We start from the raw sequence: 14272 nt of genomic DNA, 5'->3' as shown, positions 1-14272 counted from the left end.
ACTCGGTCTCTACTAAAAATACAAAAATTAGCTGAGTGGGGTGGTTGTATACCTGTAATCTCAGCTACTCAGGAGGCTGAGGCACGGGAATTGCTTGAATCCAGGAGGGAGAGGTTGCAGTGAGCTGAGACTGCACCTCTGTACTCCAGCCTGGGCAACAGAGTGAGACTCTGTCAAAAAAAAAAAAAAAAAAAAAGAAGAAGAAGAAATAAAAATGGAATTCCAAATATTCCAAAAGAAGGCAAGAAAGGGGAAAACAGAGGAATAAAAAATAAAGGGAACAAACAGTAAAAAAAAAAAAAAAAAATCCAAAAATCCTAAATAAATAAAATCTGAAATCCAAAAATGTCAATAATTACATTAAATATAAGTGATCTAAACACTTCAATTAAAACAGAGGTTATCCGAATGGATAAAAGAAGACTTTATTTGATGCAGTCTATAAGAAATTCACTTTAACTATAATGAATGATATAGGTAGGCTAAAAGTAAAAGATAAAAAAAGATATACCATACAAATACTTATCAAAGGAAAGCTGGAATAACTATATTAATATTAGAAAAAGTAGACTGCAGAGCAAAAAATATTACCAGGAATAAAGAGAATTATTATAAAATAATAAAAGGGTCATTTCACCAAGAAGATGTAATAATTATAAATGTATATAACCTAATAAAGAGCTTCAAAATATATAAAGCAAAAACTGACAGAATGGAAAGGAGAAATAAACAGATCCACAATTATAGCTGGAGACACAAACACTTTTTCTCAGTAATTGATAGAACTAGTAGACAAAATAAACAAGGATGTAGAAGAACTAAACAACACTATGAACTAACTAGGTCCAACTGACATTTATAGAACACTCCACCTAACAAATGCAGAATAGAATTGATCCTTGAACAACACAGCTTTGAACTGAGTGTGTCCATTTCCATGTGGATTTTCTTCTGACTCTGCCATCTCTGAGACAGCAACACTAACTCCTCTTCCTCCTTCTCCTCCTCAGCCTACTCAGTGTGAAGACCATGAAGATGAAGACCTTTATGTTGATCCACTTCCACTTAATGAATAGAAAATATATTTATCTTCCTTATGATTTTCTTCATAACATTTTCTTTTCTCTAGCTTGCTTTATTGTAAGAATATAGTATATAATACATATACAACATATGTGCTAATTGACTGTTTATGTTATAGGTAAGACTTCTGGTCAACAGTAGGCTATTAGTAGTTAAGTTTTTGGGAAGTCAAAATGTATACACAAATTTTCAACTTAGTATAGGGTCATAAAATAAATCTTAATGAATCTGAAATAATTGAAATCATTTAAAGTATGTTCTCTTACCATAATGGAATTAAACTCAAAATCAATTACTGGAAATATCCCTTCGAAACTGAACATCCTATACGTCTAAATAATTTGCAGGTAAAAGACCTGCAAGTCTCAAGGGAAATTAGAAAATATTTTTAACAGAACAAAAGTGAAGATACAACGTATAAGTATCTGTGTGATGCAGCTAAAGCAGTGCCTAGAAGGAAACAGAGCTTTATGTGTTTATATTAGAAAAGAGGGAAGATCTCAAATCAGTTACCTAGAAGGAAACAGAGCTTTATGTGTTTGTATTAGAAAAGTGGGAAGATCCCAAATCAGTTACCTAGAAGGAAACAGAGCTTTATGTGTTTATATTAGAAAAGAGGGAAGATCCCAAATCAGTTACCTAGAAGGAAACAGAGCTTTATGTGTTTGTGTTAGAAAAGAGGGAAGATACCAAATCAGTTACCAAGAAGGAAACAGAGCTTTATGTGTTTATATTAGAAAAGAGGGAAGATCTCAAATCAGTTATCTAAGCCTCCACCTTAATAAAACTAGAGAGAGCAAAATAAGCCCAAAGCAAGCCAAAGGACAATAATAATAAATGTAAAAGCAGGAATAAATGAAATGAAACAGAAAGCAGAAAAACAAAAGAGAAAATCTTTTAAAAGATCAATAAAATTAATAAGCCTCTAGCACAACTGAAAAGAGAAAACATATTAACAATGTCTGAAATGAAAGAGGGGTTATTACTATGGACCCCACAGACACTAAAAGGATAATAAGGGAATACTCTGAACAACTCTACACACATAAACTCACCAATGTAGATGAAATAGACCAATTACTTAAAATAAGAAACTACCCAAACTCATTCAAAATGAAATAGGTAACTGAATAGCCCTACAACTAAAAAATTAAATTCATGGTTAAAAAAACTTTACCAAATATAAATATCCAGATCCAGATTGTTTATGGGTGAATTCTATCAACTATTTCAAGAAGAAATAACACAAATATACACAATCTGTTGTAGAAGAATAGAATATGAGGAAACACTTTCTAAGTTATTTTATGAGGCCAGTATAACCCTGATATCAAAACCAGAAAAAGACAGTAAAAGAAAAATACAGACCAATATCAGATACAAAAATCCTTAATAAACTATTAGCAAATCCACATGAAAGGATATTCAACATAATTAGTCATTAGGAAAATGCAAATCAAAACCATGAGATACTCACTAGGATGGCTATAATTTTTAAAAGGGAAAATAACAAGTATTGTCAAGGATATTAAGAAATTGGAACCCTGATATATTGCTGGTAGAAATGTACAATAGTGCAGCTACTTTGGAAAACAGTTTGACAGCTCCTCAAAAAGTTAAACATAAAGTTATCACATGACCTGGCAATTCCATGCCTAGGTATATAACCAAGAAAAATCAAAACTTATATACACAAAAACTTATATACTAATGTTGATAGCAGCATTATTCATAGTAGTTAAAAAGTGGAAACAATCAACATGTCCATCACCTGACGAGTGGATAAACAAAATATGGTATATCCATACAATGGAATATTATTTGGCCATAAAAAGGAATGATATAAAGATACATTCTAAAACATGGATAAAACCTGAAACCTTTATACTAGGTGAAAGGACCAGATAGAAAAGGCAAAACATTGCCAGGAGTGGTGGCTCACACCTGTAATCCCAGCACTTTGGGAGGCCAAGGCAGGTGGATCATTTGAGGTCAGGAGTTCGAGTCTAGCCTGGCCAACATGGTGAAACCCCATCTCTACTAAAAATACAAAAACATTAGCTGGGCATGGTGGCATGCCCCTGTAATCCCTGTTACTCAGGAGGCTGAGGTAGGAGAATTGCTTGAACCTGGGAGGTCGATGCTGCAGTGAGCCAAGATCGTGCCACTGCAACTCCAGCTTGGGTAAAAAAAAAAAAAAAGGCAAAACATTGTTCAATTCCATTTATGTAAAATAAAAACACCTGGAACTAATTTGTGAGTTTAGCAAGGTCATAGGATACAAGGTTAATCTATAAAAATTAACTGTATTAATGACAAAATTATAGAGATGGAGAACAGGTTAGTGGGTTTCAGGAGCCAAGGAGGACAGTAAGGAGGGAGATGGCTGTGGCTAACAAAGGGTAGCACAAGTGATCCTTGTGATGGAACTGTTTTGTTTCTTGACTATGGTGGTGCCCACACAGACCTACACATGCGATAAATTTGCATAGAATTAATACATACACAAAATAAGTGCATGTAAAACTGGTGATGTCTGAATAAGCTGGGTGGATAGTGTCAATGCCAATTTCCTAGTTGTGTATTATATTAAAGTTATGCAAGATGTTACCACTGAGGTAAACTGATATATGGGATCTCTGTATTATTTCTCACAACTGCATGTGAATCTACAATTATCTCAAAATAACAAGTAAACAAAAAATCAACTGGAACTCTCTTACATGGTTACTGGGAATGCAAAATGGTACATCTACTCTGGCAAATAATTTTGTAATTTCTTATAAAGTTAAACATATACTTGCTATACGGCCCAGCAATCCCATTTCTAGATATTTACCCTAGACAAATAAAAACTTATATCCAGACAAAGATGTACACAAATGTATGAAGCTCTATTAATAATTGTCAAAACTGGAAACAACTTAAACATCTTTCAATGGGTAAATGGATAAACTGTGGTATATCTAGGCAACAGAATATTACTCAGCAATAAATAGGAACAAACCACTGACACATGCAACCACTTGATAAATCTCAAAGACATTTATGAGTGAAAGAAGCCAGTATCGAAAGGTTACATGCTATATGATTCCATTTGTATGACATTTTCAAAAAGACAAAAGTGTAGTCATGGAGAAGAGTGGTTGCCAGATGTTATATGGCGGAAGGGTGTTACTACAAAGGGATAACACAGAATTTTTTAGGGTGATGTTACTGCTGGAATCCTAATTGTGGAGATGGTTACAGGACTCTACAAATATGTTAAAATTCACAGAACTGTGCACCAAAATTAAGAAGTCAAATTTTCTGTATGTTAATTTAAAAAATAAAAGAAATTTTAAAAAGGCAATTTTGCCATTTAAAATTTATAGTTAACACATTTAGAGAGGCTATTTAGAATTTGTTGTTTGCAGCGTAATTCCAGATATAACAACATTTTAATGAGTACCATAGGCTTCATTTTACAGTGTATGATGGAGCTCACAGAGCATCATATGAAAATGTCCTAACTCAAACTTCAATTAAGAAAAAAGGAAAACAACAGTTTTAATGTCAAAAATGTTCAGTAAACACCAAACAAACGAACATTTATTTTGGTGATCTTTACTCAGACCGTAGCTGCAAACAACATGAGGAACAAGTGTCTGCTAATTTTTTTAAACATAAGAAGCAGATTTAGTTTTGCTGACACATTAATGGTGATTATAATAATCATTAAATAGTAAATAAAAAAGTTAAGTGACCTATAAATAGACTAAAACCCACTCAGGCAATTTAAAGCAAAGATGAGCTTTGTAACTCTTCAATTAAAATATTGGATTAAAAACCATGGCATTATGTCAAATCAAGTATGATATACATTGCAACCAAATAGTCTGTGTAGAAATAATGATGTTTTCATTAACCCCACAAAATTCAAGTAAATACTCCAATGTAAAATAGCCTTTTAAGAAACACCTTTGAATGTTTGTCAAAAACATACAGCATTTTAAAAATGCATGCTAAATGTATGCTAAATGCAACATTCAAATCAGGGAAATGATAAATGCTATATATTCAAATCAGCTAAGTTAAAAATAATTACTTAGCTATAATTAAGTATTTCTGAGCCAGGTATGGTGGCATGTGCCTGTAGTCCCAGCTATTCAGGAGGCTGAGGCAGGAGAATCACTTGAACCCAGAGTTCAAGTCCAGCCTGGGCAATATAGTGAGACCTTTGTCCTTAAAAAAAACAACAAAAAACAAAACAAAACAGAATTTAAAGTATTTCTTTGTAAGCATGTAGGTTTCCAATTCTAGCTATGATTATTCTGAACTACAGAGAGGAAGTAGGTCAGCCTATCTATGAAATGGATCAGACCTTCAGCTGCTTCCAGATGGCTTCTGCGTTAAATTGAACAATCTACACAGAAATTCCAGTGATGCCATAAATCTGTATGTCTGGGTTTCCTTCATATGTTATAAAACATTGGTCCCATCGTAGCTATAATATCTGCATAGGGAGCACTCTGGCTCAGCTCAATAGCCAGCTGTTTCTTTAGGACAAGAAAGCTATAAAATTTGGCAGCTGCTTGTTTTCGGTCACTATTTCTACAGAGCTTCATCAGACTAAAGGACTGCATTCCCATCTTGTTAGATTCCTGGGAAAATAATTAGAAAAGAAAAAAGAAATGGGAAACAAGATCATTAGAAGTAAAGCTGGCTATAAATGCGTAATAAACAACAAAATATTGACATTTTGGATAAATGACTATAAAATCCTTAAATGGAAAAAGGGAAATGACTCCTTAGTGAACATAAAAACAACACAAGTTACTGTACACAAGCTTGGTTCGTGAAGAACATGCATGCAAAAGAATTCCGAAGTGTTATATAAATTTATAATGTGTTATACAAATGATAGGCCTTTTTAAAATTGATGTTAACATAAATGGCTCCAGTGGAAAGGGCAATTAGTCTATATTTGCAGAGACAAAAAAATCCACAGGACTTTGGGAGGCTTCAAATACAATGAAAATGATCAGCCTATCAGTCTTCTTCTACTTAAAGGTACTAGTGTTGGTGTTGACTATAAACAACTCCAGTTTCAGTGTCAGGGGATTATGACTATGTAAACAACTCCCAGTTTCTTTGCACAGATTAAAAAGATGTCGGATTCACTACATGACATCTGTGTACCTACTGAAAATAACTGAGGTACAATAAAGTATTTTAATTATGGATGAAGATAACTCTTTTCATGAAGACTAGGATTTGGAATCAGAGTCCTAGAGTAGAAGTGTAATTTTTTAGTTAGAAATACTGCAGTGCGGCCAGGCGTGGTGGCTCACGCCTGTAATCCCAGCACTTTGGGAGGCCGAGGAGGGCAGATCGCTTGAAGTCAAGAGTTCGAGACCAGTCTGGCAAACATGGTGAAACCTTGTCTGTACTAAAAATACAAAAATTAGCTGGGCATGGTGGCACGCGCCTCTAATCCCAGCTATTCGGGAGGCTGAGGCAGAAGAATCGCTTGAAACCAGGAGGAAGAGGTTGCAGTGAGCCGAGATCATGCCACTGCACTCTGGCCTGGGTGACAGTGATACCCTGTCTCAAAAAAAGAAAAAAAGAAAAGAAGTACTGCAGTGAATACTGGCCAATGTCCCTATGAGAATCATATACCCTGGATAGTTGTGAAGCGTATTTAGAAATACCATGTACGAGGTTTTGCTTGTCCATAACAGTCAACAAATTAATAAATTAAATACTTTGTCATACTTTATCTTAACCAAAGGTGTGGCCCAGGGTCAGTAACCTTTCAAAGATGGCATATCCAGCCTACATTTATTCCCTGCCTTGAGAGAAAAGATGAGAACTGGATGGCTTTTCCCCCCTGGGAGAGAATAAGGACAGCTTTTTCAATTTCAAGAATTATTTTGAAAAACCCTAAAGGGACAAATATGCAAGATTAAACATAAGTGTTTATTTGTGTTCCCTTCAGAAACCCTTCTGAAATGAAGGTAAAGGAAGAAAAAGTGACGAAGGAGATAAAGACAAAGAGAGTGGAAGACATAACTGACTTAGCAGAGTAGAGACAACTGAACCCTAAGTGCTGGCAGGGGGGAAGCCAGCAAAAAGCAAGCCGATTTGAGTGAGACACAGTACCTAGGAAAAGCTCAGGAATTGGAGACATCAGTGTGTCATAAACTGGAGAGAGGGATGAAGCTGAAAACAGGAGAATTCCTTGAGAATCTACTTAGGAACAGTTAGACCTTCTGTCCACTCCACAACCTCACAGAATCGGAGACCGCTACTCACACAGCAGAAGGCGTGAAGTTGCCCTTCTGGAGATAACAAGCATTGAGGCTTTGAACTTAGGGCACTAGTGCTGTGGATGGTGAAGTGTCATACCACAAACAGTGGGATTAAGGGAAATTCTACACTCTGAACAGTGAGATAACCAGCCTCTCCTTTACCTCCTTTTGGTTCCTGAGCCACTGGCATCATGCTTATATCTCCTAGGCAGTAGACTTAAAGATTACTCTGGAAAAGCCGACTATTCTAAGGGAGAACAAAACCCAGTTATATAATACAATCTAGGGAAGGTGAGAGGTGCCACCCAATTACCTCAGTATAAAGACCATAAGTCTACAACCCCTACTCATGCGTATATAACTTCCAGTCAGTTTTTTGGTGTCTCTATCTTAAATAAAAACAGATAATCCTAGGATCTACAAGACATTTGAGTAAACTCTCCAATATTAAAGAGCAAAAAGGAATATATTCAAGAAAATCACTAAGGAAAGATAATGCAGGGAGCAGAAGTGCAACCTCTGAAGTTAAGAAGTTTTTCATTGTACCTATGAAAAATGGCTAGGATAATAGTGAGAGGAAGCAGATCAGTGGTTGCTTGGGAATGGGGGTGCCAGTTGGAGGTATGCAAATGAGGGATTCAAAAGGGGCACAAGGAAAGTTTTTCTGGTTTGAGATATGTTTACTCCTTGATTGTGGTGAAGGTTTTACAGTTGTACACATATGTCAAGACTTATCTAATGCATACTTTAAATATAAATAGTTTACTGCATGTTAATCATATCTCAACAAAGCTGCTTTAGAAACCTAATTGAATAATTAAATAAAAATATTATGATGCTATAAAATAAAAGAATAGTTAGTAACCAAGGAAAAAACTCCTGGAAAACAAAAAGGTGAAAGCAGATATAAAAATTCAGTAAAGTCTAGAAGACAAAGTTGAAGAAATCTAGAGGGTAGAAAAACACAAATACAAAGAAATTAATATAGAGGATAAAAGGTGTTATTAAAATTAAAGGAGTAGTTCAGGAGATCCAACATCTGACCCACTGGCCCTTCAGGAAGACAAAACAGATAAATGAAAAGGAAATTGAGGCCAGGAGTTTGAAACCAGCCTGAGCAACACAGTGGGACCTTGACTCTATGAAAAACTTTAAAAAATAACAATAATAAGGAGAAAGTCCAAGAAATTTTTAAAAATTTTCTAAAACTCAGGAACATGAAATTTCTGTATAAAAGAACACACTACATGGTAAAGACAATAAGTGGAAAAAAAAAAAACCCAAAGCACATCATGAAATTCCAGAGTGCCAGGGATAATAATAATAACAATAATAGATCAAAAGCTTCCAGAGAGAAAATGAAGGTTACTTACAAAGGATCACCAACTAAGGCAATATCTGACCTTTCAATAACATCACAAGAATCTTGGCAATGTTACAAAGCCTTCAACATCTGAGAGAAATATATTTTCAACTTACGTCTAGAGACAATCAATCACGTTAAAGGTAAAAGAAATGCTCACGCTGGTATGGAGGGTCTGTATCTCTCGTGAACTCTTTATCTCAGGAAATTATGAAAGGAAGTTAACCACTAAAAAATTTAAGATAAAGGAAGATCAAAGCACCCAAAACCACAGAGGAAATAATATATACAGGAAAGAGACAAATTCCCATGTTTATGACAAAGCAATATCCCAAGACAAAAACTATGGAGCAGACCTAAACAGCCGCTGGTTTGGATCAGAACAAGAGGATGGTGAGCTCCCAGAGAGATACCTTTAAGGAAAAAAAATGGAACTGATGGATCATTTGATAAGAGATATTATAAAATATTACAAAACCATAAAAATGGTATTTTTGTCAGAGTTTGGTCATATTGTCTGAGTTTGGAAAAATAATTAAAATGGGTTTATAGACACTGAGCAAATAAAAAAATGAAGTAAAGGATTATAAATCATGCTGCTACAAAGACACATGCACATATATGTTTATTGCGGCACTATTCACAATAGCAAAGACTTGGAACCAATCCAAATGTCCATCAATGATAGACTGGATTAAGAAAATGTGGCATATATACACCATGGAATACTATGCAGCCATAAAAAAGGATGAGTTCATGTCTTTGTAGGGATATGGATGAAGCTGGAAACCATCATTCTCAGCAAACTATCACAAGGACAAAAAACCAAACACTGCATGTTCTCACTCACAGGTGGGAATTGAAAAATGAGAACACTTGGACACAGCGGGAGGGATAGCATTAGGAGCTATACCTAACCTAAATGATGAGTTAATGGGTGCAGCACATCAACGTGGCGCATGTATACATATGTAACAAACCTGCACGTTGTGCACATGTACCCTAAAACTCATAGTATAATAAAAAATAAAAAAAGAAAAAAAAAAGAAAGAAAATGTGGCACATATACACCATGGAATACTATGCAGTCATAAAAAAGGATGAGTTCATGTCCTTTGTAGGGACATGGATGAAGCTGGAAACCATCATTCTCAGCAACCTATGGCAAGGACAAAAAACCAAACACCACATGTTCTCACTCGTAAGTGGGAATTGAACAATGAGAACACTTGGACACAAGAAGGGGAACAACACACACCGGGGCCTGTCATGGGGTCGGGGGATGGGGGAGGGATAGCATTAGGAGATATACCTAATGTAAATGACGAGTTAATGGGTGCAGCACACCAACATGGCGCATGTATACATATGTAACAAACCTGCACGTTGTGCACATGTACCCTAAAACTTAAAGTATAATAATAAAAAAAAGAAAAAAAATGAGGTAATGACAAAACAACCATAAAGTTGACAAGAAATGTAATTATGCTATGAAGCTTCAATGTAACTAATTTTTATATAGTCTTTATGGCAGCAGCTGCTAGTTGTCCTTTAATTTCCATTCTCTTCTTCTATAGTAACAGAATTATTAGTTGGGACTAAGCTTACCAAATAAAGACTACATTTCCCAGCTAGATGCGTCAATGTGACTAAGTACTGGTCAATGAAGTGTAAAAAGTGATACAATTTCTGGGTTGTACTCTTAAAGGAAATTTTGTTACTGATTGGAGTACAGACCTGGTGGGTAGTTAGCCACTTTGGATCTTGAGAAGACAAAGGAAACCTGGGTCCCTGACAACTTTGTGAGCATAGCTGCCATACCAGATTGAACTTTTACCTGACAGATAAATAAACTTCTATCTTTTTTAAGCCACTAATATTTTGGCTCCCTGTCGCAATCAAACCTGCATCATAACTATGACAAATATAACACTGTAAACACATAACACTATGCTAAAAGTATACTAGGGAGGGGAAGGTAACTAAGTTAAACTTTTGTTTTCTGTCAAAAGAATTCAGTAGATATAGTTTAAAGCTGAAATACCAAGAAAGAGCACTAAAAGCATGTTTATTAAGAATATAGATATAAATACTAAAAGAAACAGCTTAATGTAGTTGCTTCTGGTGAGCAGGACTTAGGGATAAGGAGAGGTAGGACAAAGGCCTTTCTGTCTTTTCAGCCTTACTGCATGGTGCTATTGAACTTTTAAAATAATATACATGTATTATTTTGACAAAAATATAAATTAAATTCAAAAATTACCTGAGTTGTCACTCTTGAACTGCTATAAACTAAGTTTCATATTGAGAATTAGTTGGTATCATGCTAAAAACGAGGATGGGACACAGAATGGATATCTAAGGGTATGAGTGTGGGTAAGAAGTTGATTAGAATATGCAGGCACCAAATCCAAACTTCTATATTTAGCCCTGGGTATACTACTGAAAATCATTGCACTCTAGTGGGATTTGGCCTCAAAAAAATAAGGAAAATTATTGCGTTTTCATTAATATATGGAAGCTTGAAGTCAGTATTTACTTATTTTTTAAAATAAAAACAGGGTTGACAAACCCTAGCATCTCACCCGTAAACGATTTAACATCTGAAGTATTCTTCCATTCCATCTCTCTGTCTCAATATTTTCTTCATTGCTCAATGACTCCTGTTTGAATGATAGATAAAATATTTAATTTAAGCAAATTTTACTAAATGCTGACTATTTGCCCATCATAGTGTTAGCTTCTACAAGAAACACAATTATTACAATGGGTCCTGCCAAATAAAGAGCTTATAATCTTTATTATTTATAAAAAGAATAAGGCTAACATACAAATATAAACCACCTTTGCACAATTACACCTGTACTCTCCAGGGTCTCTTCTGATAAGAGGCTCCAAAATAGGAGATTCTGCCATCTTTATTTGTTAATGTGTCCAGGGTCTTACGGTTACTTTGAAAAGCAAAATTAGCAAAGACAACAACTTTTGCCTAGGGTTATCCTAGTTCTGGTCAATCTGAACTCAGTTAACAGGAGTAAACATACAGCTATTTCTGTCTTGTAAAGGCCTTTATCTGAACTTATCTGGTAATGGAAGCTCTAAACATAACTGCTGTCTAGTAGTTTGTGTACAGTTGGGTTAGAAATCTTTCAGATTTCGAGATGCCTTGTCCAAGGCATCTGTGCCTTGGACATGTCTGTCATGTTATCTAAATAGATTCTTTTTTTTTTTTTTTTGGTATTTAAGGCTTAACCACTTTCAGAAATACCTCAATATTTAAAAATGGTATTCTAATCCCTTACAAACTAACACCTTATGATGTGAGAACAGAAACTGAGCATATGAAAGGTGTTCATGAATCTGATAAAAGAGTAGGCTTACAAAGAGTTGGGGGAAGGGAAGTGGCACAAACCTGGCCTACTTCATAATTTTTCCTAAGCTAATTCTGACTATGCAGCCCAACAGCATCTATGTCACTCTCATCTCATGTCCACTGTTTGTCTAGCCTTCATGTATAGGAGCCCAGACACTTGCTAAAAGTGCTTTCAATTTCATAGACTCCAAGACAATTACAGAAAGCACCAGAATATTCTGCATGACATTTTAAATCATGTGAGGCTAAAGGGACTCTTTGACTAAGCCTGGGAGCTACTGAGTCCCCATTTCCACCAACTATACCAGCTTCCTGGGCCTGCCTATGCTGTATGCTTTCTTATATTCCAAAAAGACTGATTTGAAAATATGGTCACTTTATTCTAGAGAGTTTTCCAAATCCCTTCAGCTACAATTTATGATTATTCTTTTCTGGTCTCTCCTTGGATAAATGAGGACACCCACTTATTAATGTTTATTTTATTGTTAAATAAACAAATGCAGTTTTTGAAATGTAAAAACCTCTTTGTTAAAGATCCATGAGACTCTAGCTTCATCTATAATGCACAACTAAACTAACCAGAGAAAGGCTCAGAAGAAATAGTCTGTGCATTCTGCTAAAGCCTGTCCACTTGATCTATCTGGACACTCTACAGCTGAATCTATTGTGTAAAAAGCCCAGTGGATTATTAAAACAGCTGAACTTGTGCTATGTTGTGGTTTGCTTGACCATGTATGAAAATAACCTGCATCTACAGAAGCAAAGCGAATAGCAAAAATGAACTAACCCACTTCTGGCTCAGCTGTTTGGATACTTCAGGTAAAAAGTTCAGGTAATTTATTCTGTCCTAGATTATCTAGAGAATTCGGTCTCTTTTCCTTGTATGAAAAACAATCAAAGAGTCTTGGAACTCAATATATAGATAATTTTATAGAAACAAATTAACATCAGGCTTACTAGGTGTTTTTATATTATTTACTAAAAAACTTTTACTAAAATTCCTTACAATCTTAAAAATGTTTTCAGTACGCTGGGATAATACCAGAGAAATAAGACAGTTAATAAGCAGGGAGTCAGGGAAATCAGACTTTACTTCTGTCTTTGCTATTGACATGTGGCCCTCTGACTGCCAGATTATTTTGTTTCAGATTTCCAGAAGCCTTGTATAGATACAAGCCTTGTGCCACATAATGTTAAAGGAAAAATTGCCCACAACTTTTTGGAAATAAGATAAAATTTCAAATGCCCTAGGCCATACTCTTAATATAGTTCTGTTTCTTTAGAGATGTTATATCAATAATTTAAAACACTGATTCTCAACATTTAAAATCCTGTCACTACTTTTGATAAGCACAAAAATCTCACACTTTCCCTTAAAAGTATTTGAAGTTTCAAAAGAAATTAAAGAAAGACAAAAAATCAGAGCAATTCAGAATATTTTATCAAACTATTCACAAACATCTCTGTTGTAATCACAAATTTAAATTATAAATTTAGAAAGTAACATGACAGCTATAAAAGCCAAGTTTTAGATAAATAAGGTGTTAAATATTTAGGAATAAAGTTTTTAAGAACATCCCCAAGACTACACATATATTTACCAATTCAACTGGACTATATTCAATTTCTTGTGCAAATAAGTCATTCATTAAAGATGATTCCTCAGCAGCTAAAGACACCATTTCAACAATATCCTGCTGAAGCAAATTAGGGAAAGTTAGGTAAATCTGCCAGTGGTTATACAGGAACAATCTAATTTTATTAAATGCTTTAATCACATGAATGCTCGCTTCTCAAACTAATTTAAAATACTACCCACATTCTCAAAATATTATCTCTGAAATACCCCAGATAGGCAGTCTTTGACTTAAATGTTACAATTTTCCATATGCCTCCCATAAAGGAAGAACTTGCATGCCCCTTCCCTCCTTGCTTCCTATCCTTTTCCTATTTCCCTCTCTACTGCAGACCTCACATTAAAAGTCTCTACTGCTGTGCTATTGAGACCACTTTGCTTTGAAGCATTTTATCTAGCCCCACTCCCCTACCTCTATTCTCATGCCAATACCAGGTGGCAGAGGAAAGAGATCTGCAATAAGCAAGCAGAGAGGGAGTGAGAGTGAGGAAAGGGATATTAATATCCCTACCGAGGACCATGGC

At 35.1% G+C, this 14272-nt stretch overlaps 1 protein-coding gene across 9 annotated transcripts in view; it reads right to left on the bottom strand.

Moving 5' to 3' along the window:
- Window positions 1-1840: 1840 nt before the first annotated feature.
- RAD21L1 (RAD21 cohesin complex component like 1) overlaps window positions 1841-14272 on the bottom strand; it is a 32204-nt gene continuing 19772 nt past the window's right edge. For 3 of the 9 annotated variants that reach the window (XM_055104714.2, XM_057300825.1, XM_008974724.5), the window contains 3 exons: window positions 13714-13809; window positions 11325-11402; window positions 4114-5726 (listed from right to left, as the gene is read on the bottom strand). In XM_055104714.2, coding sequence (XP_054960689.1) covers window positions 5538-5726; window positions 11325-11402; window positions 13714-13809 — 363 coding nt within the window. In that variant the 3' untranslated portion in view covers window positions 4114-5537. Of the gene's footprint in view, window positions 5727-11324; window positions 11403-13713; window positions 13810-14272 lie in introns of all 9 variants that reach the window. The other 6 variants (XM_055104718.2, XM_055104716.3, XM_055104717.1 and 3 more) reach the window with 5 other exon arrangements.

Source organism: Pan paniscus, chromosome 21 (genome assembly GCF_029289425.2).
Source record: "Pan paniscus chromosome 21, NHGRI_mPanPan1-v2.0_pri, whole genome shotgun sequence".
Classification (NCBI taxonomy): domain Eukaryota; kingdom Metazoa; phylum Chordata; class Mammalia; order Primates; family Hominidae; genus Pan; species Pan paniscus.
The sequence above is the reverse complement of the archived record's forward strand: the minus strand, read 5'-3'. Positions and strand labels throughout refer to the sequence as shown.